This window comes from Echinops telfairi, unplaced genomic scaffold (assembly GCF_000313985.2).
Source record: "Echinops telfairi isolate 266 unplaced genomic scaffold, ASM31398v2 ScPeMD7_3533;HRSCAF=4204_0, whole genome shotgun sequence".
Taxonomy (NCBI): Eukaryota; Metazoa; Chordata; class Mammalia; order Afrosoricida; family Tenrecidae; genus Echinops; species Echinops telfairi.
Window position 1 is genome coordinate 7,926,288 of NW_022107431.1, and position 17,531 is coordinate 7,943,818.

The 17,531-nt window shown below is 53.8% G+C and overlaps 1 protein-coding gene across 1 annotated transcript in view; it reads right to left on the bottom strand.

The window, feature by feature from the left end:
* The window catches only part of IGF2R (insulin like growth factor 2 receptor), a gene marked incomplete at its 5' end in the record, with an annotated part of 85,286 nt that overhangs the window by 24,171 nt on the left and 43,584 nt on the right, over positions 1-17,531 (bottom strand). Inside the window, 11 exons of the mRNA XM_045294539.1 lie at positions 111-279; positions 674-789; positions 2,162-2,339; positions 3,103-3,250; positions 3,817-3,954; positions 5,878-6,024; positions 7,410-7,550; positions 8,150-8,314; positions 13,499-13,602; positions 14,523-14,694; positions 14,856-15,018. Of these exons, the coding sequence (XP_045150474.1) occupies positions 111-279; positions 674-789; positions 2,162-2,339; positions 3,103-3,250; positions 3,817-3,954; positions 5,878-6,024; positions 7,410-7,550; positions 8,150-8,314; positions 13,499-13,602; positions 14,523-14,694; positions 14,856-15,018 (1,641 nt within the window). The remainder of the gene's footprint in view (positions 1-110; positions 280-673; positions 790-2,161; positions 2,340-3,102; positions 3,251-3,816; positions 3,955-5,877; positions 6,025-7,409; positions 7,551-8,149; positions 8,315-13,498; positions 13,603-14,522; positions 14,695-14,855; positions 15,019-17,531) is intronic.

Sequence of the window (17,531 nt, forward strand, 5' to 3'; positions counted from 1 at the left end):
GCTCCAGTGCCGCCAGGCCGCTTTGGGTCTGGGATCCCAAAATAGTCCCTCAGCCCATGGGGCACGTGCTCCCTGGAGAACACGCAAGCTGCTGGGGATGGAGAACTCACTTGCTGACGCTTGTACTTCATCTCACAGGAGGAGGCAAAGTGGTCGCAGCCTGGCACCGGGTTCAGGGGCCGACAGACGTTGATGTAGTACTTCCTCCAGGTGGACCGGTCCCCAGTGTTGTCCATGGCGAACCAGTTGCCGCTGGGGCTGCCTTCGGGCTTTGCCAGGCTGCAGATTCGAAGTAAGATGCCTGCTCTAGGGTGCTGGACCATTGCAGGAACCAGCTCCTTGCAGGGCTTTTGAGCAGGACAGACATGGTGGGTTACAGCCTGGCTGATCTTCCTGAACTCCATAGGCCCTGAGACTGCCCTCTTCCCACCCACACCCACCCCCAAGCTGTGGATGGCAGGTACATATGGAGACCCTCAGGGCTGGTGCTTGGTTGACTCGGGGGGCAAAATCAGGGCACAGACCTCCACTGACGTGCCAAGCACACTGAGACCATCACCAGGCCTCGGAGACTCTCAGTTCTGTGCACTGCCCTGGGTCAGTTCCCGAGTCACCAGCACCATCTCCATGGGACCAGGCAGGGGACCCCCCCCCCCATGCCGAGGGTCCCCACCTGGAGAGGTCGTACTGCTCCATGGTGAAGGGGTCTGTCACGGCACACTCCAGGGGCTCCTCAGGGCAGGCGTAGCTGGTGTACCACCGGAAGTTATAGGTGGCGTCGTCCTCCTCCTGTGGAGGGAGCAGATAGGAGACAGGACAGGAGCCAACGCTTCAAAACTGACAGCAACATTTGCGGGATTTAAAACAAACAAACAAAAAACTGTCTCGCTCACACACGGTCTAACATCAACAGCTGAATGGCTTAACCAAATGTGGTCCCGTCACACAATGGAATCTCAGTCAGCCCGAGAAGCAAGTGGCATCCTGAGCCCTGCGAGGGCCTGGTCATCCGTGATGCTGAGCAGGTTACATGGGCCCCAGTGGGCCAGGGGCGCTGTACGGCCCCCACAGGCACGAAATAGGCAGAACAGGTCAGGGCAGAGAGGGCATTGCTGAAGGAGTCCTGAGCATCTGCTGCAGTGGGGGGTAGGGGTGGGGAACGCAGACAAGGCCTGATGAACTGCGCCCTCACAGAGGTCCAAAGGGCCACTTCTCCGTTCACTTTTTTACTGGGATTTATCCGGCGCAAGTCTGCAGGGCTGATCCATTTTCCATCCGGTGACTGTGGGCCATCCTTGTGCAGCAGAAGAGCTCTGCCCCCATGGCCCTGGTTTTCCCATTTCCCTGGGTCCTTCCTTTCCAGGCCCCTTCCTGGCCTGAGTGTTCTCCCTGGGCACAGGCTGCCCTTTGATCTGCTCCAGCTGATTGATCTAAGGCGTGCACTGCACACTTGGAGGACGGCTGGGCCGTGGGGGCAGTTTAAAGGGGAATGACCGCGGATCTGGGCTGCTTGGTTAACCAGAGTCTCACTGGGCATTTTTCTCACTTTCTATCCAGGGCAGCGCCTGTCAGAGACGCGGCAGTGCTCACCTGCAGGGCATCATCTAGGTGTCCTGGTCTCCGCATGGACACTGAGCCTTTGGACTAATTATTCCCGTGAGTCTTTGAAACGAACGTTTGTTACATATATGTTTCACAATCTTTCTAAATTTTTTTCTTAAGAGAAATTTTTATAGAGTTGACCTGGTCCATCTCCTTTCATTCTCTTCAAAGGCCCAGGAATAAATGAAGATGGGGCTCAGGCTGCTGCTGAGTGAGACTGACCCAAGGGATGGGTTCTGGTGCTCTTGTGCATCCTGTGGTCAAAAGAGGAGGCCCTGGTGCGCAGGGCCCGGGACGACGCAGCTCGGGGACAGGCTACAACAGACTACTGATGGGAAGGGGAAGTTGGAAGAGACCAAACACACCACTCCTAGCTCTGCCTTCTGAACCAAGAGCTCCCCAGGGCTCTTCTGTACCATGTGGGGGATTCCAGGAGGGGATTGGAGCAGTGACCCCTTCTCAAGGGCAGCGGGGTCCGGACCATCAAGAGCCCTGTCGGCTGCGGGGCTTCTGCTCCCCTGCCTCCCTGCCGCCTACGTCCATGCGGGACGACTCCTACCTGGTACTCAGGGATGCCTATTCCAGCGTCTCTGTCACAGAGAAAAGTGATCAGGGTCGCTCTGGGCGTGTGCTTCTCGTTATTGTAGGGTGTGCCATCTTTGTAGCTGAGCTGGATCATGCCATCATAATACGAGAGCTTGGCGTTGCTCAGGCCCAGGTTCCAGGACTTCTTGTCACTAAAACGGCAGACAAAGGACTCTGAGAAGAGATCCGCCGGCCATTCACACTTGGGAGCTGCGAGGTTCAGGAAGGACCGGCGAGTTGGAATTCCCAGGGCCCGGGTTGGCTTTGTACCACACTGAGTGCTGGCTAGGGATCTCTAAGTGGGGCACCTTAGGTGGGGAAGGGAGGCTGAGGTCTAAGAGGGCTCCCACCCCCACCTCACCCCACTGGGACCCAATCCCAAGCATAGCACATCTGCATCAAGGTACCATTCAGAATGCAGAAATGCACACAAACAATCTGCTTAGTATCTGAGAAGCCCAAGGCACACAGAACTTTTAAAAACAACAAGAGCTCACTGCCTTTGAGTGGATTCGGACTCGCAGTGACCTCAGAGAACAGAGGAGAGCTGCCCGTTAGGGCTTTCAGGGCTATAATCTTTATGGGAACAGACTGCCATGGCTCTCTCCCACAGAGTGGCTGTTGGGTTCACACTACCAGTCTTTGCGTTTGCAGAGCCGTCGTGGAACCAGCCGCGCCACCAGGGTGCCTCACAGAATGAGAGTTTTGTATAAATCCACTGCTCATCTCCCAGGGTCCAAGCTTGCCCTGGGAGTGAGCACCAAGCACCATCCAGTGCTTAGGCCAGGTCTGCCCAGCATTTAAAAGGCTTTTTGCAAACACAAGGGCAGCAGCAGAAGAGGGACCGGATCCTGGTAAGCGACCTGATGGTGTGTGATACCCCAAGAGAAGCCGGCGCCGAAACCGAGTACTTGCCTTTTTGAGACCTGACATGCCCCCGAGTTTAGATCACAGGAGTCCATGGTCACCGGACCACACACATTTAAGTAAAACTTGTACTTCTCGGTTTCCACGGTATAGGCATCATTTTTCCGCATGAGAGGCGACAAGTCAAAAGAAAACCCTAAGCAGGAACAAACACATCAAAGCACGTGAGGCCGGTCGGAACCAGTCAGCCAAGGAGACTTCACGGCTGCAGTGTCAGGAGAGAGACCTTCGTCCCGGAATAGAGATGTGTTTCCCTCAGACCACCGGAGCTGCGATTACTAACATTTTCCTTGGAAACGCTGCCCACGCCACCAACGCCTTTTAACTGTGTGAACCTAAAATGCCATTCAGAGCCCATAATTGCAGGTCTAATAAACAACCAGTGTGTTCAAAGACCGGACGATGACCACAATACAAGGGCCTGCTTGTAAAGTCTCCCGAGGGCAGGTTTCTTGTCTAGAACCACCTGAGAAGCCTTTTCGAGCACAACTTAGTTCCTCATGTCCCTCAGGTGTTTTGTCCCCAAAACTGATATCAACGAGGCAGTATTTGAACATCTCCCAACGACCCGCGTGCCCAGGGATTCTTGCTCCAACAGGATTGGCATAAATCGAAAGGTGGTTCTATCAGAAACCTCCATTCAAACATCTTAAAACAAACAAAACCAACAGTTTCAAGGGACAGCAGACAATAAATACCCACCGGCCTGCGAGTCGACCACCGTGCAGTTCTCGCCCTCTGTCTTGGCCAGCACACAGGCCGCGGCAGTCCGCCACTCAAACTCGTAGAAGCAACCGCTATCCCCAAAACCAATCAGCACTGGGGCGCTTTCGAAGTCACCTGCCAGGGGAGGAGGGCAATCGATCAGGAATGCCCTCAGAGAAGCCTCCACCATGCCCTCCACTCACACTGCGACAGACATCAGGCCTGGCGGGGACACAGTCCAAACGCCATCTCGGTGGGGCCAACCCCAGCTCGCACGCATGGGGCGCCTGGGGCTTCCTTGGTGATCCCCTTAAGGACAGTGGGTGACCAGGCCTTGTGTCCGTCGCATGACTGGCAGGGTTTGAACTGCCACCCTTGCGTGGGCACAGCTGGCGCCGGCCAGGGGCCTTTATCTTCAGCTCTATTAGAAACAGATCTAGCCGAAGCGGCGGGAAAGTAGGTGAAATATATTTGAGCATCAAAAACTGGTCATATTTTGACCTAAGTCCTATAGCTGGGAACGTGTCCAAAGGAAATACAAGGGGGCTTCTAGAAGGTCATGCAAGAATTCCATTATCTTTTAACTCAACTTTCCCATGAACTTTTGCGAGCCCCTCATATATCACTGTGAGGTACAGAGAGGCTTTGAAAGAGCATGGTTAGCCCCACTGGGAATAGGTTATTATTCCAACAGCCGGGAGGTTGAAATAGAGCAAACCATGCCTTACCAACAAAGAAGTGCCCCCGCCAACCCCACCCCTGCTGGCCCTCGAAATTAGAACATAACTGTGAAACATCTGAGAGTATTTACAAAACATGGCGCAAGGGTGAGCTGGAAGCGCTGGCCTGACAAGGCTTGTGCACACAGGCACGCGCGCTGGCTCTACACAGAGTCTGCTTAAGCACATCTCTGAAACCAGAGGTCGGGAGCAGACAAGTTCTCTCAGCAACCCCACTGGTCTTAGTCTCCTTAGGGTGGCTTCAAAACTAAAGAGGTGCCACCAAGACAGTGGCTTCTGAGGGGACCTGCAATTCAATTCTGGACAGAGAGGTTAGTGGTGGAGGCTATTTGGAGGGGGGTGGGGTGGGGGGGGCGGCGGCAGGGTCAGCTTGATCGGTTTTTCTTGATCAAATGGCATGGGATGACGCTGAGGGCTTGTCATGAAGACATGCTCAGAACACGCCAAGGGCACACTGGGGAGGGAGGCAAAGGCCAGGGCAGTTGCACTGAGGAATTTTTTTTTTCTATTCTGACAACACACTTGCTCATTCTTTGAGGGCAGGCTGGGGCTGTCCGGTGGGGATTTTGTGGGAAACATTACCTCACCTGCCCTACAACCTCCATCTCGCCCCAGTTCAGGCTCTTTTCCATGTGTCCCCCAAGACCACAGGCCATGGAAGGGGAGCACGGGAGCCTTGCCTGCCCTGTGGGCGTGGTGCCCACTGATGAGTCGGGCTTCCTTGGGCAAGGGCCAGCGAGACGGAAGCTGCACCGCCGGAAGCTGCACGGCGCTGCTGACCAACCAACAGCAGGGTCACATTTGGGTCGTTGTGTTGAAAATCGCCCTAGGATTTTGTACCAACACTTTGGACTGCCCTTCCCATTCTGAAGACCAGCATGGGTGTCCTTGAGGATTTCTAACTCTGTAAATGCAACTTACACCTGTCCACACAGGTGGGTGGGAGCTAACGCCGCCAGAAGGGTGAGATGCTGACAGCGTTGGGAACCAGCTAAGGTATCTTCCACCCAACCGGGGGAGGCAAATCAACTGACACAGGGAAGGGGAGTCCGCCAGACACTCAGTGCATCTGTGAAAAAACCACCCCAAGTGTGCCCTGGTGGTGGCAGCTGGCACTGCCAATTCCAGGCTGGCTGTGGAGGAGAGAAGGGTAGGACAAAGCCCAACTGACAGGTCTCTAGCAGCAGCGACCTGGAGCTCAGCCCCCCATCCACCTGGCCTTCTCAGGTGTGTGAGGAGCAGCAGAGAGCAAGAGGTCACGGGCGGCCCACTGGCAAAAGCTGTGAAACCACAGCCTCCTTTTTCAAGACGACGGTACCTGGCTTGCACACAAGTGTGATGTTCGTTATTATTTTCTTCCCGTGGTAACAGTCGTCGCCCTCTGAGTAAGAGAGTACAATGTTTCCTTTCTCTTTTGTGGGTGAACTTAGAAATTTCCCCAAGTTTTTACTTCTTCCATTCTTATCTGGAAAAGAAAAGGATTGGGGTGGGAGGAGGTGTCAGAAGACATAGTTTTTAAAAATGGCTGTGGCACAGATGATAGAACCAGTTGTCGTTGTGCCCACTCTGGCCTGAGCCACAAGTGCTTTGGAAAGTTCCTCCAAGCGATTGTAGGCAATCCCTGGGTAAAGCAGGAAGCAACCAAACCTGTTGAGCAGGCTGGCCAGGGCACCCTTAGCACTCTGTCCAGGAGCTTTCTGATTCCATCTGTCTGCAAGAGTCCTTCTAAGTAACCTTGAAGAAGGCCACCCTAAGGTCACGGATCAGAAGGACTTCCTTCCCTTAGGGTAAGAGCCCCACAATCGCTCCTGTGCCCCGAGATCATTCCGAAGATGGTCCCAGGCTCCCACTCCTTCCTAACGTCTGCAAAACACACAGGTCTCCTCTCATCCCTGCCACTTCCAAAGTCAGGCTGAAATGACCGGTCGCTCGGGGGCTCAGCATCCATTTCAGACAGGGAAGTCCCCCCCGGGAACTGACGATGAGAACAGAAGGAATCCCGGAAGTGCATGCTCTCCGTGGACAGGCCTGGGCTGGAGGATAAGACTCTTCTGGCCACACCCACTGGGCCAGTCCAGGCAGTCACTGCTGTTATGAGCTACCACTGAGTCAAGGCCAAGGTGCCCCCAGTGTACAGAGCAGGGTGGGGAACTGTTGGAAGCACATGGCCAGGCCAGCCTTCCCAGGAGCCATGGAGTGAGGTTGGGGGTGGGGGGGCGGGGCTGACCCGCTGACTCTATGGCTAAAGTCAAGGGCTCCAAACTCCAAACTCGCTGTCATGGAGTTGATGCTGACTCACAGCAAAGTTACCCTAGAGGACAGGGTAGAAGTGCCCCTCTGGGTTCCCGAGGTTCCCAACTCTTTAGGGGAGTCGAAAAGCCAAATCGTTCGCACTTGGAGAGGCTGGTGGTTTTGAACTGCTGACCTTGCAGTTAGCAGCTCAACAAGTAACCATTACACCACCTGGGCTCCTTATGCCACAGACGGACTCCTTAAAACCACCAAAATCACCTTTACACAGGTTCTGTTGATACGATCCTTCACATTCCACAGTGGAAGGAAAATCCAAACTTCCAAGTGTGTGTCTTTGGGTCACCAGTTAGCAGCTGGCTTGCGCCAACATCAGAAGGCTTTGGCCAATCCCACAGCATCGGCCAAGGTCCATGCTTTGCCAAGGGCATGTCACGTCACTGGATCGTTTTCTTTACTGTCCTTATCTAGGCTGAACCCAGGAAGTGAGGAGTGGGCTTCAGGAAGTCAGGGGAAGAGCTTACCATTTGATGCAGACGGGTACAGCTGGGTCCGTCTCCCCCACCACCACCACCACCACCACCCCTGCGCCCCACTCACCTACAGAGCAAACAGCAGCGTCTTTGGGGCAGTTTCTTGCCCGGCCCTCCTGCAGCACGCGGTGGCAGACGTTCATGAAGAAATGTTTCTTCTCCATGTCTGCCCGGCTGCCGTCCACAGCTTCCCAGTTCTGTTCCCGCACTGTGGCAAGAGGAAAGGGGGTGGGTGGGGGATGTCACTTAGTGAAAGGTTGTCGGGCATTCCAAAAGGAGAGGGCCCAGAGGTCATGAAGTACTTGGTCCCATCATGGGGTACATGGGGTACACTGTGTCCTCAAAGCAGTTATGGTAAAGACTTAACCCCTGTGCTTGTGAGCAATGACCTTTTTAGGGTAACAGGCTCTTTCTTAGGAGATGTTATCAGCTGAGTCATGGCAGGGCTGGGCGAGTCTCAATCCCCTCTGCCTGGTGTCACATACGAGGGAGGCACACCCGGGGCAAAGGCAGCGTGTGAAGAACCTGCAGGCAGCCCTGGAACGCGGAGGGTCACCCACAGCCCCGCTAAGCCAAGGGAACGCCCTTCAAAGGAATCACCAGCATGGAGACCGAGTCTTGAAACGGCTCTCCAGCCCCCAGAGCTGGGAGGAAAATAGAGTCCTGAGGGAATCTTGTTGAGTCTAAGAAGCAAAGACAGTCGCCAACCTCTGAAAAGCCACCCTGGGAGAGGACTCCCCGTCCATGTGTGTGTCTCTCTCTCTCACTGACTCACACACACACACTCACACACAGCCCCACACCTACCCGAGTGTCTCGCCAGAGGGGACAGGTCATAGCGCTTCTTCTCGTCACTGAAGCCACACAGCAGGTCCTCCTTCTCCTTGACGCAGGCGTACTTGGTCTCCCAGGTGAAGAAGTATGTGCAGTCTATCTCCCCCGTGAACACCGGGCTGCCTCTCCCATTGTTTGCTGTGGATTTGCAGGGGGATGGGGTGGGGTATCAGGCCCCAGGAGATGACAACGCCTCAGGTGTCCGAGGAGCCAGGGAAGGAACCATAAGATGGACCCAGGGCCACCGGTGGGGTTAAAATTCCCAGGCCCAGACCTCCAGGGGCCAAGACCAGGGGGCTTCCACTTCATGTCAGATGCACGGCCAGGGCCCCCTCGATGCAAAGTGCAATCCCACTGGTCTTGGGAGAATATTCCCAATAAGCAAGGTCCTCTGCAGAGATGTTGAGAGCAGACACCGAGGATGGGGACAAGTGATGGGGCGAGCGGCGGAGCAGGGACAGGGTTCTAGAACCCTCCACATGCCGTGCATGAGGGGCATCAAGGAGTTTGTGGACAAATGAAATTAAAATATATGGAATTTCCCCAAAACTGTTTAGAAGCCCCCTTTTTTAAAAGTTTTGTTTCTGAATTATTTTATTGTCATCATTTTATTAGGGGCTCATACAACTCTTATCACAATCCATACATACATCAATGGTATAAAGCACATTTGTACATTCATTGCCCTCATCATTCTCAAAACATTTGCTCTCCACCTAAGCCCCTGGCATCAGCTCCTCATTTTTCCCCTCCCTCCCTGCAACCCCCTCCCTCATGAACCCTTGATAATTTATAAATTATTATTTTGTTATATCTTGCCCTGTCCAATGTCTCCCTTCACCACTTTTCTGTTGTCTGTCCCCCAGGGAGGAGGTCACATGTAGATCCTTGTAATCAGTTCCCCCTTTCCAACCCACTGGTCCTGAAGGGATCATCCGCCCTGGATTCCCTGTGTTTCCAGTTCCTATCTGTACTAGTGTACATCCTCTGGTCTAGCCAGATTTGTAAGGTAGAATTGGGATCATGATCGTGGGGTAGGAGGAAGCATTTAGGAACCAGAGGAAAGTTGTATGTTTCATCGTTGCTACACTGCACTCTGACTGGCTCGTCTCCTCCTCGAGACCCTTCTGTAAGGGGATGTCCAGTGGCCTACAAATGGGCTTTGGGTCTCCACTCCACACTGCCCCCCTCATTCACTATATGATTTTTTGTTCTGATGATGCCTGATACCTGATCCTTTTGACACCTCGTGATTGCACAGGCTGGTGTGCTTCCTCCATGTGGGTTTTGTTGCTTCTGAGCTAGATGGCCGCTTGTTTACCTTCAAGCCTTTAAGACCCCAGACTCTATATCTTTTGATAACTGGGCACCATTAGCTTTAGAAGCCCCCTTCTATACTGAGCCTTTCACTGCTTCTCCCTAAACCACCCAATCCTAACAACACCCCACCCTGACTCCCAGGTCCCACACGTCCCCTCTGACGCCACTGTCACAGGGCGGCATCAAGAGGCCTGAGGCCACTGGGCGGGGCTTCTCAGAAGCCAGGGCGCCCTCCGCCCCAACGGCTCTGGCTGGTCCTCTCGGTGGCCAAGACCGTGCCACCTGGGCCACCTGTTCATCCAATGCTTCACTCTACTACACGTACCCGGCTGAGCTCCACTTCCCAGCCTCACCTTGCAGTGAAAAGTGGACCGGCCACTTCATTATGGCCTCCCTGCCGAGGACTCACGGGGCCTGATGCTAGAGACCTGGGGGGCCAAGAGGGGTCAAAGGCAAGGGCCCACACCCACCCAGGGGCTTCCCAGAGCAGCTGCCACCTCTAGTCCAGCTCCCCGAGGACCCACCCTGAACTGAGGAGCAAAAAAAATCATTAGTGTACTGAGCCACTTGAACTGGTGGGCAGTTGTTTATTTGCGAATTCATGGGGAAATTCCGGGTTGTTGTTTTTTTCTCACTCCCGCTCTTCCATAAACTTTTTGAAGCCTCCTCATCTATTTCACCTCCCCCCCCCCCAAATGATCTAATGTCCTTGCTTGGCCAAATCACTATGATGGATAAGGCGCCACAGTGCATCAAACCACATGCAAGTGAAACCAGTGCCCCAGAGGGGCTTCAAAACGTTTGTGGAGAAAAATCCCGCTCCCTCACCAGGCCATGTTGCCAGCAATGTTTTCGAAGCCCCTTCTTATAGCATGGCCAACAGAGTCAATGTATGCACCTTTGCCTCTTAAATATTCATGAATCTTTAGAGAGTCAGGAGCATAAGCAATGCCTGCAGATCCAAGTTAAACTATAAACCACATTACATTACAGAGCCAATTAACACACATTCACATTCAGAAACACATCGTCATTACATTTAGCCAATATGCACAAAATCCACCCAGGCAACTTCTCAAAAGACTCTAAGTTTAAATTTGAGCAAAGCCATAATGAAATAATTTGATGGTCCAGACGAGTTTGCCCAGATTTTGGAGGACTGAATCCGGAGCAGGAAGGAATCATAAATATTTTATGACCCAGCTCCTGCCTGGCGGGGAACCCTTCCACAAAACCCCAGCGTCCCAGGCCCGTCTCCCTGCTACACTCACAGCCCAGCAGGCTGACAAAGCCCTGGCTTGTGGTGCTTCCTTCATTCGCAATTCCGACTCACAGTGGCTCCACAGGACAGGGCAGATAGAACTGTCCCCGTGGATTTCCAAGACTGTAACTCTTTACGAGAGTAGAAAGCCTGGTCATCCTCCTACAGAGCGGCTGCTGGACTCAATCTGCTGACCTTGGGGTTAGTTAGCGGCCCCAGTGCGTAATCCACTGCACAGTCAGGTTTGACTGGATGGCAGTGGGGTTTGATCCTTGGGTATCGCGAATGTCATCAGGTGATGTGAAGAAATGCCCTTTTCACAAGGGGGTGTAGGGTGCAGTGTTAGACTTCACCAAGGACGTGTCCATAACTTGAAGCAAATTGGACAAAGCACTGGCTACTCCGAAGCCGGGGACATGGGGTAGACAGGTGGGACTTGGGGGTCAGCTCTTACAGCTCACCCATAAGGGACAAGTACCCAAAGGCCACCCAGATGACTCCCATCCAGAGAATGGGTTCCTGTCTCACCCCAGCCAAATCACAAGCCCTCCTGAGTGCTCCCTCTCACCAGGACCAACAGATCCCAAAGCAAAGCCCACCTCCTGCACAACTGCCTCTCAACAGATCTCAAGTGAATCACCTTGGAATCGGCCTCATGGCCCAGGCAGTCATCAAGAGCTCTGCCATGCCAAGGCAGTGTGAGCCCTGTTTATGACAACAATGATGATGGCAAACGGAGCAGCTACTGAGGCTGGGCATGTGCAGCTCGATGCCTCGGGAGATGTGGGTTCTCAGTTGGGGGTCGGGAGGGTGGTTTAGGGCCATGGGTTCACAGGCCAGTCCAGTTCACTGGTCCAGTCCTCTGTGGAGTGCCTCTGTTCCACTTCGAGCTCTCTGCCTAGTGTCTGGGGTCTGAAAGCTTGCAAACGGCCATCCGAGGGACAGCAATTAGTCGTTATTCATCCAGAGCAACCAGGGGAGGAGAGTCAGGGACAGAAGGAGGACATGAAATGTGGGCTTCATTTCCTCCAAGAACCACTGCCTTCTTTCCCAGGAGTCCAGAAGAACAGGATGGCCACCAGCTACCAGTGCTGGACATTTCGGTCAAAGATGCCACAGAGACTTCGTATCAAAGGGGGAAGACACCGAGCAGAATTCCAGATTCTCACAGACCCTAGCACCTCTGGAGCCACAGAAACTGGATGAACCCCCAAAACTGTTTCCCTGGGATAATCTTTAAACCTTAAAGCAAACACATGTCCTGAAGTCTTCTAGGGGGGAAAAAAATACAACGAAGCAACAAGTCTTGCTTAACTAGTTAAGAAGAATGCCTGCCTTGAGCAGTGTGCTCTTCTAAGAACTATCTCTAAGGGACCAAACCGAAGGGTCACGGAGTCACCTTGTGGTTGCCCAGCTCCAAGAATGCCAATAAATCGTACCTACAGAAACCATGAGTTGGTATGTGACTCTGCTGCGCATGTCCTTAACAGCAACACAAACCAATGTGCTTTCTTAAGCTCCACCAGGACCCTTGGAGGAAGACTCAAGGACAAGCAGGATGTGGCCACCTGGGACTGGGGGCAGTTAGGGCTTTCTGCTTAGAGGCCAAGCAGCCAGGTGACCTCCACCAACCACCACCACCATGCCAATGATAAGGGCAGAAAAACCAAAACTCACTGCCATCGAATCAATGCTGGCTCGTAGCATCACCCCCCTGTGGGTTTCTGAGACTGTAACCGTTCACCAGGAGTAGAAAGCCCAGTCTTTCCTCCCTGGAGTGGTTTCAAACTGCCAACCATGTGGATTGCAGCCCAACTGGAAACCACTAGACCACCAGAACTTCTTCAAGATAAGGGCAGCATTCTGAAATGCCAGTGTCCCTGAGACGTCAAGACCTGTTTCCTAATGGCTTAGATAAAACCAAACATGCAGCTTGCCCTGTGACATTCTGCCATCTCAAAATCGTAACTTAGCAGAAAGGGTTATCTGGAAGCTGGCGACATCCAAGAAGAGGCCGCCCACTCAAACCAGGCTGAGGAGCCAGCCCCAGCCCTAATGTCTCGGCTGCCCTGGGAGCGAGGGCTCGAGGCGGAAAATCTCCCAGGAAGGCCAGTGTCGGGCCCACTCCCAAAACAAACAGAGAAGAGAGGAAAATGGAAACAAGATGTGTGTGCCTCTGGAAGAGGGTCCTCCTATCCATTACAGCCCCAGAATAGCCCGGTCTGGGGACCAGGGCTGGCCAGGTCCAAAGGAGACTCGGGCTGCTCCAAGAAGCTGTTCCATTCCACGCTCCACTTCTAAGAACACACATCACTCACTGCACAGCACACATGCCTCAGTACATGCGTGCGCACACGCATGCACGCACGCACGCACACTTCGTATACACACGGCATCCCACTGCCACCACCCCCCACCCCCCTCACTTCATTCCCACCAACCCATCACATACCTTACACCCCAAACTTGCACACATCACATCACACCCATGTAACACATTCACGCCACGCCTACCACACACATTATACCCCATCCTCAAAACCCCTCACACATATTATATCCCTCCACTCACATCACCCACACCCCACATACTCCCCAATTTCCCCCCACATCACAGACACCACATCTACTATCCCTCTACACACACTGGCCACCCTATCCCACACCCACCCCAAACCCATACTAACACGCACACCCACCCATCCACTCAAGGAAGCTGGTTAAAGCCCGGGTGTGCTCACCTGCGGTTTTATTGCATTCAAAGTTTATGATGCTCATTCGCTGAAAGCCTGAGCTGCATTCGTCCCCTCCAAAATAGATTAAGGTGAGGTCTGCGTCTGAGTACCTAGGTGGGATGAATGTACACCACACATAAAGACTTGGTGGGACCCAGAAAGAAACTTGCTTTTTTTTAAAAAAATATCTGCATTAAGCCTTCTGCGTCCCACCAACAAATCACTGCTGACATAAAACAGCAAGCTCCCAGGCCAGCTGGGGAAAAGGGGTCTCAAGGAAATGAGTTCCAAATGCCGGGCTTGTCATCCTTCTACTTCAAAGCCACAACTGGCGAGAGGAAAGAGGTGGAGGTTTTCCTGCAAGCATGAAGAGACACTTGCCTCTTGCTCTCTGATTTGGGTTTGGTACAACATAAATAATGCCCAGGAATCCCACGAGTTCCCCGCACCCCTCATGAGCCCGGCCCACCCCAAGGGACCCCGGCACAGGAAGGGCTTTCGGAAGAACGGTGGGCTTCTCGGGGTGCTTTTGTGAATGGAACAACCCACCAATGGCCCCCCAGGATTGTGTGTGCCGCCTGGGTTTATTTTTTCTCCCCTTGACTTATTTTAAAACGTGTTAAGTTTTAAATAAGGCGCCTGTGATTCCCATACTCCCAGAGAAAAGGCACACTCAGTCCTCAACAATGCCGAGTCTCAAGCACAAGAGCAGAGTCGGTTCTCAATTCGTTGAATTTCTTCCTGCCACTCCGAGAGGCTGCCGCCCACCAAGAGACGAACGTGCACAACAGCCCGCTTCCACAGGAGCCCCATCCCTGTCGCATACGGCCGGAAAAGCGAGCCTGACTGTCATTAACTTTGTGACAAATGGTGGCTGCCGGAGTGGGAGAGGAAGGGAGGCCGGCTTATCTGATTCCCCTGCACTTTGTGGAAGGGGGCTGGGGGGCGGGGGCATTAGGGGACTAAGCTGTTTCCCAGGGACAGACACAATGCACTTGAGGAGGGGTGGCGGAGGAAGCTGTTTACACACCGGAGGATCTGGTTCTGGTATTTTCCTGCCACTTTAGTTTGTGGGGGCTCCCCCTTCTTCAGCTGGCACACGGCAGCCCCTTTCTTGTTGCAGATGTGCGGCTCCGTGTCGCTACAGACATCCAAGTAGAAAGTGTACTCCTTTCCTTCGGAGGTGTAGGGCGAGGAGGACGCTACGAGAAGGCAGACACCAGACAGGAGGCCTCGTCACCGCACGGGACATGAGGGCATGGGGTTACATTAGCCACGTTTCACCCCCACTTTCTCAACAGCCTGAACGCCCCTCCCGCGGCCCCCGGCACCCCACGCCGCAGACTCGGGGCGCCGAGCTCACATCTGTTCTGTGCCAACGGGGTAAGGTCAATGGCGATGTCATGCTGGTCGCTGTTCAGGGCACAGGTTCTGCTCTCCAAGTAATCCCTGTGGCAGGCGTACTCGGTGATCCACTCCACCTCGTAGCGGCAGTTGGACTTGGCAGTGAGCTTAGGGATGGTGCCCTGGGGGAACAGTTGAAAAGGAGGGAGAGGTGGCTTAGAACGAGGGTTCCGTACAGACAGACAAGCTCAGCGCCTCCTGGGTTTGAATCCGAATGGTCCCCCAGGAGGTGCCGCCTACTTCTGTCCGCTCAGTGTCCGTGCCACCTCTCAGTGGTCCCGACCCTCAGGCAGAGAGCCCCCTCCAACTTGGTGCCAGATCCATGGTCATGGCCGCTTATGGAAAGTGGTCTGAGGGCCTGGAGGGGCCTGCAGCTGAGCCCCCACCTCATCTGCACACTCACACCGGCTCCGGCTCAGAACCGGGACCGACTGCCGTCACATGAGCTGCACACCTCACGGCAACCCCGTGCGTGTCACAGTAGGGCTGTGCTCCACAGGACACAGGGTTTTTTCAGAGCCTGCTTGTCTGGAAGCTAGACGCCGCTGGGCCTTCCCCCCCCCCGTGCCTTTGGGTGGGAGGGGTGTAACCTCCGACCTTTCCACTTGCAGCCCATGTGCGGCATGCACTCCCTGGCGAGCGTGCTGAGCGTGCCAGGCACGGTGCTCCTTGCTTGGTTTGCACACAGCCGGTCACGCCCGTGCTAAGTCCAGGCTGCTAGCCCCTCACCCGGAGCAGCCTGACAGTGATGCAGTGCAGAGCGTACAGTGACACAAGCCAGACACCACGGGCTCACGCTGTCTGATTCCATTTACATGAAACGTTCAGGGAGACGGGAAGTAGACCGTGGTCTCCGGGGGCCAGATGGGAGCGGGGAGCGACTACAAGTGGGCACAGGGTTTCTTTGGGGATGAAAATGTTCTCAAAGTGGCCGTCGTGGTGGCTGCCCGGGGCTGTGACTATATACGCTACCAACCACCGGCTTGTATTTACAACGGGTGAATTCTACAGTATAGAGAGTCCATACAGCTCTTTCACACGCCCCGGTCTGGCACCATGAATGTTTACCAAAAGACCAACTCCTGAAAGCATGCAGTGCGCCAATGTCAACACCGGTCGGCCCGGGGCTCACGACGGGTCCCTCTCCTGAGGCGCCGTCCTAGTCTGTTCTCACAGGAGTCAAAGACCTCCATTTTGGGTTGGTTTGTTGCTGTCTTTTCCCATTTTAATTTTCATTATTATTGACTTTCATGGTCGGTGTCTTTATAAAGCTCAGCTTTGTCTCTGGGGTGGGGACATTACCCATGCACTTTGTATTTGAGGGGCACTTCATTAAGTTCACGGAAAAGCGAAAGGACAAGGTGATGGAACGTTCCCACACACGTTTTACAGCTACGGGTGCTCTGTGCACGCCTACACGAGGGGGCTTCAGACGGCTCATGAAAAAGGAGTTCAAAAAAACAAACGTGACCATGAACTTTCTGAAGTCCCCTGGTGTACATGCAAGCGCGAGCGAGCGTGCGTGTGTGTGCACGCGCGCACACAGGGGGCTTCAACATATCTGTGGGGAAATGACATCATCTTGACAGTCCATTTCCCTTGAACTTTCTGAAGGCCCCTCATAGAATGCGGGGATAAACATATGCAGAAAAGTCTTCATATTTTATGCTAAAACCTTACTAACAAAGTAAGATTTACCAAACGGGGGTAAAAAATAAAGAGAAGAATAACAAAAATCGACAGTCTGAAGTGTGGTCCATCATGACTCAAATGAGGGACTCCCTCCACTTCAATAAACCTTTCACTTGCTGAGAGACCCAAGGATATCTCACGCAAGCCCACCCAGCAAACACCTAAGCTGACTCCATGGAGAGCAAATGGCCCCATCTTCTAATAACAGCCAATGGCTCATCCCCAACCGAGAGGAGAGGAAACCCATCCCCCTTCATGAGAATGTGTGAAAGGTTTCCCACGAAATGTGGAGTGCGGGGTGGGAAAGGAAACCGCCCAGAGACTTTGCCGGCTAAGAACGTTTCCTGAGGCAAAGGGCTGTGATTGAAATCGGCAGGTAGATAGAAAAGGCAGGCCCACCACAGAGACGGGGCAGGTCTGGCTCCAGGAAGGTGAGGGTCGAAATAAAGCCAGACACACGCACATTGTTGTTGTTGTTGTTGTTCTTCCCAGAGCCTTTAAAAGCTGTATGTAGATTATGCGAGCCTGTAGTCTTATCAAGTGTGCAGTGGCACGATGTCAATCTGTCTGTGCGTGTGTTTCTATCTGCAGTGTGTGAGACGTGACCAGAGCGTGACACGGAGGGAGACGTGAGCGCCTGGGACATGGCGGCGGCTGACTTGCTTAAGGCAGGGCTTGCCACAAACCCGCCATTGGCGAGACCCGTACCTGAGAAGGGCTGTAAATCAAAGGGCTGCCTGTGGACCCTTGTCAGGTCAGCGCTCGCCTCCAGAACCGGACCCGGTGCTGGCTCAGAGAGACCCACACCAGGGTGAGGTGAGCGTCCAGGTTCAGAAACGGGGTGGGTAGGAGAATGGGGGCCGCTGCGGCCCTATCTCCACAGCCCCCCACCCAACGCAGGCCGACTGCCAGCCTGAAATCAGAGCAAATTCTACCCGGGGCA